The sequence below is a fragment of the Neomonachus schauinslandi genome, chromosome 3, assembly GCF_002201575.2.
Source record: "Neomonachus schauinslandi chromosome 3, ASM220157v2, whole genome shotgun sequence".
NCBI classification, from domain to species: Eukaryota; Metazoa; Chordata; class Mammalia; order Carnivora; family Phocidae; genus Neomonachus; species Neomonachus schauinslandi.
This window is the reverse complement of record NC_058405.1, coordinates 631,224-641,029: the sequence shown is the minus strand read 5'-3', so window position 1 is coordinate 641,029 and position 9,806 is coordinate 631,224. Positions and strand designations below refer to the sequence as shown.

Below are 9,806 nucleotides of genomic sequence, written 5' to 3'. Positions count from 1 at the left end.
GCGTGCATGTGAGTATATGTTGTGTACGTGTGCTTGCGTGAGTGAGCATGAGTGCGTGGGTGTGAGTGTGCATGTGATTGTGTACGTGTGCTTGCGTGAGTGTGTGAGCACGAGCATGCGAGTGCCGGTGTGTTTCTGACTCTCCGCTCTGTCCCCTTGCTGGCTCACCTGCTCTTACAGGTGGTGGCGCTGTGCCCGGCAGCCTTCTCGGTCCAGGTTGTCCGGCTATCTTCACGGTCTTCCCAGCATCCGCGTGAGGTTTTGGATTCAGCTTGTCAGTTTTCACACGCCACTGCGGGGCCTCAGGGCCTGTGGGAGGAGAGCTCGTGCATTCACGGCTGCGAGCCTCTTGCTTGTGAGCGCACACCCTGCGCGCCCTGGCTCTCGTGCGTTTTCTCAGCAGAGCCCTTTGGTATTTGGCGTGAGGGTTATGCGTTCTCTTGTGGGACTTGTCCCGGGGGCTGGGTGTTTTTTGGCGCTGTTGTGAAGCGTGTTTCCTTAATGTTCTTTCTTTTGGCTGCTGGCTTCTGTGTGTGGTTTTACTTCCTCAGAATAAGAAACGTCTACTTCTTTCAAGTTGTTTTGTGTCAGTAACACCTCGCGAAGAAGTCCACCGGAAGCTTTGCATTTAACAACTGTCATTAGAAGCCCAACAAATCCTGACTTGTACCGCGTCCGGCCCGCTGAACGCGCTGGCGCTTCCCTCTGGGGTCCTGTTCTCTCTGGGCATCGCTTGTCACTGTCCACTTTCTCTACGTGCTTTCAGGTGGAAACGGGGACGGTTTTTACATTAATACGTGTTTTATTGCCGTAGTTGGGCTATTCACTGAGTCAAGGTAAAGAAAATCTACCACAAATACTTAAAATAAGTTTTTGAAAATATTGTCATTCAAAACTTTGAATGATTGTTTCAAATATTTTAATTTTTTTTTCTCCCTTTATGGTAGATTCAACTAATGTTCGCTTGCTGTGCGTGTCTCAGCTCATCCCCACAGAGGCCCCTCTGGGGACTTGGAGATGGGCCTTGGCTGTGATGGCGCCATGCCTTTGGGCGTGAACCCGCCCCTGGCTGGAGATGTCGCTGGTGGCATTTGTGAGTGACAGGCGGCCCTCCCCTCTCGCCCAGGTCACGGAGCTGCTGGACATCTCCATGGAGCTGGGCTGCTTCCTGGCCGGAGCGCTCATCTCTTCCCAAGGCCACATGGTCACTGAGGAGGTCGTGTCTTACATCGAGCCCATCCGTGACTTCCTGGTTATCATCTTCTTCGCATCCATAGGTAACCTTTCTTGTTCACGTCAGGACGTTCACGCGGTGTTTGTGAGACAGATGCACGTGACTTCTGTGACCTGCTTGCATATTTCTTTTTATTCAGCAAGAACAGTTCCATAAAAATTGGGGTCTGCAGAGAAACCTTACCGAAAAGAGGGAAAGTTTGCACTCGGGGACATTAACTTATTGATCAGCGGCCATGCTCTGGGGGTACTCGGATGCCCTCAGGGAGGACGACCCCCACTTTCAACTGCATGGGAAATGTATAGGTGCCCAGCAGGTTAGCAACTTAAAGTCAGCACCAAAATGGGACATTTGGGAGGAAAGGGTAATTTTGACACCAAAAAGTGAAGCTGCTGTGTCGAGGTGTGCTGCCGTGTAAGTGCCCCTGTGTCGGGTGCCTCTCCGCCCGGCACGTCATGGCACGTGGCCACCCAGCAGGCGCCATGCCTACGCTCGCCGACAGGCTCGGCGCGGCCCCAGCGAGCCCAAGAACGTTGAAGAGCACAGGGCAGCCGGTCCTCAGAGTGGAGGGCAGAGTGGGGAGACCGCCCGTCACCAGGCAGGGTAAGACCCTTTGCAGCTGCGTTAGCGACAGGTGTCCGCGGTGTTCTGAGAGAGAACCTTCTTGCCAGCAGGTGCCCCTTGCTCTGCCCCCCTTCCTGTCCGTCCCCTGCCCATCCCTTGTTCTTTGTCCTTGTGTCTGGGTCTGTCTCTGTCCCTCCTGCCCCCCTTCCTGCCTGTTCCCTTCCGCCTGTCACTTCTCCAGATGAGGACCCATGAGGCCGACAGGGACAAGCTCCCTCTGACTGGGTCCCAGGCCACATTCCTCCCGGGGCCGCATCTCACTGACATGCGTGTGGCTCGTGTCCTGCCTGCAGGGCTGCGTGTAGTGTGTGCTGGTTAGAAATGAAAATCCCGTGGACGTGTTATCTAACAGACAGGCTTGCTGAACTCTCCCTCAGGTTAGGGTTCTTGACCTGCCGAGATCACAGGTGTCTAACGAGGACAGAGCCGTAGTGTTTTTGCTTTCGTTCTTCACGCTCAGCATGCGAAGGGCGTTCAGCTGAGAAACGTGCACCCCACTGCTCAGGACAGTCTTTCTCTTTGGGGTTGCAAGCAACACAGAAGTGGTCCGTTTGAGACGACGCCTTGGGGATGTGCCCATGAACCCGGTCCCTGACCGCTGCCCCGTGTCAGGCCCCGCGGAGCCGGGAGACTGCGCGGAGGGCCCACTGGCCGCAGTCAGTCCCAGGCAGGGGCAGTGGCCCTGGGGTCCCAGCACCACAGTGGGGCCACTGAGGGCCCTGGCTGAGCTCTGAGCAGTGAGAGCAGTGTGACCAGCAAAGGGCAGTTTGGGGCCCAGAGTGAAGGAGGGCCCCCCCAGGGGGCTGAATGCAGCGGCAGCAGAGGCTGACACTGGCCCTGGAGGGCATCGGGGCGGGGATCCAGTGCAGGTGGAGGGACCCTCAGAGGGCAGCGAGGCCCAGGCCCATGTGGCGGTGGGTGGCAGTGCAGACCCTGAGCCGCCGTGTTCCTCCCACTAGACCAGGTGTCGCAGGCTCTGCTGCTCCTCACGATCATCTGGCACCTGACTTCCTAAGTCCCGCGTCACTGGAACAGCACTGTACCCATCCCTTTGTGCTGCACTTTTTTTAAGATTTTATTTATTTGAGAGAGAGCGAGCACGTGTACAGCAGGGGGAGCGGGAGAGGGAGAAGCAGGCTCCCCGCCGAGCAGGGAGCCCGACGCGGGGCTCGATCCCAGGACCCCGGGATCGCGACCTGAGCCGAACGTGGACGCTTCACTGATGGAGCCGCCCTCCCCTGTGTTGTGTTGACGAGGCTTTTGAGCTGTGGCTCATGCTGCCAAAACGGATGCTGGCATGTGGGCGGCGGCAGCGCTGACGGAGCCTCTTCCCGGGCTGCAGATGGCCGCCTGCTTGCTGGGTCCCCATGCGGCCTTTCCCGGGACACAGTGCACTTGGGGACAGACACACGGAGACAGAGGAAGGGACGCGGGGCGGGGGGACTCCCGTGTCCCCTCCTCTCCTCACGAGGACACCAGTCCTGCTGGCTCAGGCACCCACCCCGTGGCCTCTCGTCGCCCTCAGTACCCCCTGGAAGCCATCTGCAGGTGCGGTCACACGGGCTTGTGGCCTCAGCACCTGAACTGGGGGCAGCGCGGTCGTGGCAGCTCCAGAGGCAGAAAGGAGTGGGGGCAGCCAGGCCTGTGCGGCCCCCTCTCCGTCCCGCACAACCACGACGACTAATCTCCCATCGCTCCTCGTCTTACGGACGAGGCCAATGACGCGATGTTCCTTGTTACAGACTTTTCAACAAGGATTTCATCCTCTCGGATCCCCCTTCCTGGGACACAGAGAGGAATTCTGAAGTGGGCACTGCCCGTCCTCATTCTTAGAGGCGCCCTGGAGGCTGTTGTGGGCCCGTCTGGGTGTGACGGCTCACGCTGACGCCTCTGGGCCTAGTAAGCATGCGAGGTGACTGGGGGGCTAGTGATGATTGACGGACCGTGTGCCACGTTCTGCTTCCCACGTCTGCCGAAGGAGGTCAGGAGGTGTGCCAGGGTCCATGCTTGGTTCGTGGTGGACCTGACATGGGCGTGCAGAGCCCGGGTCCTAGGGACACGGCCGGTATCTGTTGGGAGGACGAGTGACTGCATGTCCGTAAGCAGGAAAACTACGGCGGCTTGTGTGCCTCTTGTCAGAAGCACGTGTGGCAGGTGCGCCAGAGTGTGGATCTGTGTACGCGGTGCTCTGCTCGCCGCACAGAGGTCCGAGTGAGGAGTGTGTCCACCCTCAGAGTGGAGAGCCTCTGCCGTCCGGCCTCCGTGCTTGGGCCCGTCGCATGCTTATCCTCGGGAGAGGGAGGCCCCTGAGCTTCGAAGTAAGTCAGCGATAGCCGTCAGTGTGCCCGGTGGGGAAGTGGGCGGGCGGGGGCCGCCGTTGCCCAGGCAGGTCCGTGCAGTGGGCCGGGTTGGGGATGTGTGCACAGGAGTGCTCACACTGGTCACTTCCGACTGCGGGTGACAGTGTGACGAGCTGGTCTGCAGCCATAGTGCTGGGGGGGTCGTCAGGGCTCGGGGGGCACTGCAGGTTGGGGAGGTGGCCGAGGCAGACCCAGGAAGAGGGAAGTTGCCAGGAAGGAGGTCGGGGCAGGTGCTCATCAGCAGGCCCCCGTGGGCGGATGCTGCAGAATTCCAGGGAAGAGAAGGCTGTCTTGTGAGCACGGGGGTTCTGGGGTTTGTGTTTCTGAGTCAAACAAGTGTGTCCCTGCCCCTGACGTGAGCTCCAGGTGCCCTCCCTAGAGGTGTGGGGCCGGCCACTGAGCGAGGAGGGGCCCACCAGCACCCACCCCTCGTCCCTCATCCCTGGCACGCTCCCAGCGGGCACTGACCGCAGCGGGAAAACCGTTCTCGGTGGTTTTGCCAGGGCAGCAAGCAGCCACGAGTGGCCAGGCTTCTCTCCCCCTTGTTTCCAGGCCCCGGGAGGTGCCTGCACCTCACACAGAACGTTTTCACAAAGGAAAATCACTTAGCCGCTGCCTGCCATGCCGTTTTGCCAAGTCCTGGGAGTGATGTCTGGTGGAGGGTGGCCCTGGGTACCCGGGCCGCTGTCCCTGTGGCGAGCCGGCTCAGAGCACCAGCAGCAGGGGTCCCTCGTGCAGGGCAAGGACAGAAGGAAGCCTGAGCATCGAGGGCTCGTGGTTGAGGATGAGGCGGGTGGGCCTGCGAGAATGACCCTGTCTGTCCTTTCCCTAACAGGCCTTCACGTGTTCCCCACTTTCGTGGTGTACGAGCTCACCATCCTGATGGTCCTCACGCTGTCGGTGGTGATCATGAAGGTATGGATTCTCCTTCTCGGCGCTTCGCGATTGGTACAATTCCTGTCATTTTTGGTTGTATGTGTCACAGAGCCTACCTTCCTACCCATAGTGACGCTGAGTCTGCAAAGCTCCAACAGCACCACTTACCCTGAACCCCTCTTGCCTCCCAGCAGTCTGGGGACGGGGCGGGGTAGGACCGGGGCCTTTGGGTTTGTTTTCCTTCATTTGTCTCAGAATTGGGTATGTTTGAAATGGGAGTTAGGAAGGCTGGGCCAGGAGAAGCGACTTCTGGACGTCCCGGGAGGCCCCTGCACTTGGACGTTCCTCCCGAGCTCTGCTAGCAATCTGCACTCACGTACAGTTCGTTGTTTATATGTTTTGAAATTATTATAATACTTTTGCCCACTAAATCAGTGGCTTATTATAAAAGGGTACAACTCAGGAACAGCCAGATGGAAGCGATGCCCGGGGCAGGGCGTGGGGGCGGGTCATGGGGCGCCCGTGCCTGTCGGGACGCCTCACAAACTTCCAGTTTAACAGCCACTGAGAATGACCTCATCGCTGTGTCCTCCATGACTGGAGGTGCTTGAGTTGCCTGTGTTAACATTCATTTCAGGGTCCGATTGCCTGCTCAGTAGCTGTCTGGCTTTGTAGATTATAAAAGTTGACTTAAAATACTAGTTTTTTTTTTAATTGGGGTGGGAAGGCACAGAAGGAGAGGGAGAGAGAGAATCTCACGCAGCAGACTCCACGCCCAGCAGGGAGCCCAATGTGGGGCTCGATCTCACGACCCGAGATCAGGACCTGAGCCAAAACCAAGAGTCGGACACTGAACTGACGGAGCCATCCAGGCGCCCCTGACTTAAAATACTTCGACTGGAAGGAATCCGAATCCCTGATGATTGTTGCACTTGCCCCGCGGGTTCTGGACCACTCACCTCTGGACTGTGCTCACGTGAGAGAGCTACAGTCCTCTTGTTAGAAAGTAAAATGTCCTTGAGCGCTGCCTGCTGCCTGACTTGGTCTGGGGGGAAGACCTAGCTATCTGCTAGTGAACCTGAACCCTTGATTTTGCGGTGTTCAGCGTGGTTTTCTGTCCCTCTGTGTCCCTTTGGTGCTTCTGCTTATGTCCCCAGGGTGTCCGGCGAGGGCTCGCGTCTGTTTTCTGCTCGGCCGGCAGGCTCGGGCGAGGCAGTAACGGGTCGCTCTCGCAGTTTGCTCTGGCAGCTCTGGTCTTGTCCCTCCTCCTGCCGAAGAGCAGTCAGTACGTCAAGTGGATCGTGGCCGCAGGGCTGGCGCAGGTCAGCGAGCTCTCTTTTGTCCTGGGGAGCAGAGCGCGCAGAGCTGGTATCATTTCTCGGGAGGTGAGTCTGCACCCACGTTGTGTGTTCGGGGAGCCCCGGCCCGCACCCCCCACCCTGCCGTCTGAGCATCCCGCCCGCGGCTCTGCAGCTGGTGCGGGGCCGGCGCTCTGCCTCTCACCCAGCGCGGACGATTAGTGTCGCTGTTGACGCTGCCCGGTCCCCTCACGCATCTCTGGCGGAAGAAGAACTAAATCTCAAGGCCCCCCCCGCTGGTTTGTGCACGGCCTCCCTGGGACCGCGTCTGAGCGGCGCCCCCGCACTCGGGTCTGACTCCCGAAACCACTGAAAGGGCAGAGCTGGAATGTTGTTAGGTGAAAGTCCCTGGTTTGTTTGGGGTTTTTTCATGAAATACTTTGCAACATTTGCCTTACACGTAAAGGTTGAGTTTGGGTCGCTGTGACAAGTGCTTCTGAAGACACCGTATCTCCAAATCTTAGGGAGTCGGAGCGAAAACTTTAATAGAAATGATGGCAGAGCTTCCTCTGTATAAAATACATGGAGGTTTTTTCCTGTGTATCAGTATACACCAAAGTTTGGGGCTTCTTTGATCAGCTCCTCCTTCCCCCACCACAGCTTTAAGCCTGCAGGGTGCTGGGCCCTCTGCGTGGCGCCTGGAAGGGGAGCCCCCTGCCCCCCGTTTGCCTCCTTCCCCTCTGTCCCTGGCCCCTTCGTCCTGGGCCTGGCTTTCTCGCGAGCCGGGTATGCGCACACCCACCCACGGCCGTGCACTTGCCTTGTCCTCCTCTCTAGTTTTGTTCGTTTGCCCTTTGAACTAGAACGTGATGAATATTGTCTGATGACCCCTGGTTGTCACTTTACACTTGACAAACAGGACGTTTGTGCTTGGCGGTGACCCCCACCCCAGGGGTCAGTGGGCCACAGTGTGTGGTCCACTGTGTAAGAGCTAATGTCCTTTAGAGCAGGGCCAGTGTGAGCCCTCAGTGAGCTGAGGACCAGTGACGTCACTGTTTCAGTGAAAGCAGGGTGGACATTAATGGGACTCTGCTGTGGATAAATGGATAAATACTGCGTCATGGTATAGGAGCAGACAGGAGACCACACACGCTTTCCCCAGACTCGTAACCATGGGGGCCGGCTCACCACGCCCGTGGTTCTAGCTTAGAAACAGGGTGCTCTCAAATTGGGGGTTTGTGGACACACAAGCTCATGAATGGTAGTTTCTACTCAAACCTAACTGGATCCCCCAGCACCCTTCTGCATCTGAGTTTTGTTTTGCCCTTTTTGTGCAAGTATGTGTAAATGTGTCGGGCAGGTCCTTGAACCAGGGCGGGGCTTTGCCTGCTGCCCCCTTTCAGCGAGCATCCCTCCCTTGGGCACCCTGTTGCGGGTGAGCGCCCCCCCGCACCGTGAGATGCCTCCAATATCCGGTTCTGCACACCTGCCCCCTAATTTGGGCCAAGGGAATATAGAAGCTCCTCTTAGTGCCTGGGACATGCTGTAAGCACTCAGAATTCAGTGCTTGTCCCCCATAGTCATGAGTGTGAGGAAGATAGGATGCATCTCAACTGTGGAGAAACAATGGATGAGGGATGACATCTGTGCACAGGCCCCGTGCGAGACCCGCACTGAGGCCGCGGGCTGGGCCCCGTGCGAGACCGCGCTGGGGCCGCGGGGTGGGCCCCGTGCGAGACCCGCGCTGGGGCCACGGGGTGGGCCCCGTCCTAGACCCGCACCGGGGACGCGGGGTGGGGCCCGTGCGAGACCCCCGCTGAGGCCCGGGCTGGGCCCCGTGCGAGACCCGAGACCCGCGCCGGGGCCACGGGGTGGGCCCCATCCGAGACCCGCGCCGGGGACGCGGGGTGGGGCCCGTGCGAGACCTGCGACCCGCGCTGAGGCCGCGGGGTGGGCCCCGTCCGAGACCCGCACCGGGGACACGGGGTGGGGCCCGTGCGAGACCCGTGCTTGAGCCGTGGGGTGGGCCCGTGGCCCTGGGGGATGTGCAGGGGCACCTCCTAGTCCTGCGTGTGACCACCGTCAGCCTTACCTCTTCCAGGTGTACCTCCTCATCCTGAGTGTGACCACACTCAGCCTCTTGCTGGCCCCAGTGCTGTGGAGAGCCGCCATCACGAGGTGTGCGCCTCGGCCAGAGAGACGGTCGAGTCTCTGAGGGCAGCGACAGGGACACACGGCTTCAGAAGTGAGACCCCTCGCCTCGGGGACAAAGCGCTCCGTGGGAGGGGCTCCCCGTGTACCCAGCGTGCCGACTTCCTGCCGTAGCTTCGGGTCTTCCAGAGTCATTTATTGCATTCAGTTGATCATGCACAGTATAAATATAACGCTGAATTTTACAGATCACCTTGACTGTTTTGCCTGGATGTGCCTTTTTTTCTGAAATTGTTAACTTTCTATTGTTACTTCATCAGTTCATGATTTTTTGGTAAAAAAAAATCAGAAAGGTTTTTTATTTATTCAACTTTTGTGTTGTAATCTGTTGGTCAATATTTGTTATTAAACATTTCTGTGATATGAAATTTTAATTCTGGCAGTGAGTTTGGAAAGTTACTTTAGTCCTTACTGTTTTCTAAAATGACAAATATCTTCTAAATGTCTATTTGTTTTTATTACAATAATTTTAAATAAGACATTCATGTCAGTTTATTAAATGTCATTCTTTTAAAATATTTGCTTTGAATCACAAGAATATGCATGCTTTAATAAAGATCATTTATGATCGGAGAAATTAATTGAAATTTATTGGAATTTTTCTTAGATTTTCGTGTTAAACTAATCTTTGACAGTTTTCAAAAGTTAGGATGATTTGTACCTTGCCACATCATTCTCTAAGAGACCAAAGCCTAAGTTGTAACTTTGATTTTTAAAGTATATTTTGGTTCCTATATGGTCCATTTTGGAGAACCCAGGGCTGGAAGGTCCTATCTTACAGATTTCCCCGAGGGGCGCTGTGAGTGGAGTGTCCTGTCAAGATGGGCTTTAGGAGCCTAGCAGTCTGACCAGAGCCCTCACGGCAGAGGGAAGGCCGCCTCGTGCACGACGACGTACCGCAGGTGTGACCGTGTGATTAACACTCTGGGAGGAAGTAGCTGCCTCTGGTCCGCAGGAAATCGGCGGAGAAGTGATACAGCCCTGGTTTTATTCATTTCTCCGTCGGCGCATCAGTGCCCTTCCCTCCAAACCGCTGGGTGTGGACGCGTGGGCAGGACGCTTTCTCTTACCCGTGCGCGTGCCCACCTTGCCCGGCAGGCGGAACCCGCTCGCGGCGGCCTCTGGGGCGCCTCTTCTTGTTCTTTCATTTTGGATCCCCAGCACCTGAGGGCAGAGCCAGGAGCTCGAGAAATTGTGTTGAGC

The 9,806-nt window shown here is 57.2% G+C and overlaps 1 protein-coding gene across 2 annotated transcripts in view; it reads left to right on the top strand.

Annotated features, from left to right (window-relative positions):
- TMCO3 (transmembrane and coiled-coil domains 3) overlaps positions 1–9,086 on the top strand; it is a 46,934-nt gene extending 37,848 nt beyond the window's left edge. For both annotated transcript variants that reach the window (XM_021695979.2, XM_021695978.1), the window contains exons 11-14: positions 1,127–1,277; positions 5,054–5,133; positions 6,330–6,479; positions 8,494–9,086. In XM_021695979.2, the coding sequence (XP_021551654.1) occupies positions 1,127–1,277; positions 5,054–5,133; positions 6,330–6,479; positions 8,494–8,607 (495 nt within the window). In that variant the 3' untranslated portion in view covers positions 8,608–9,086. The remainder of the gene's footprint in view (positions 1–1,126; positions 1,278–5,053; positions 5,134–6,329; positions 6,480–8,493) is intronic.
- The last annotated feature ends 720 nt before the right edge of the window (positions 9,087–9,806 follow it).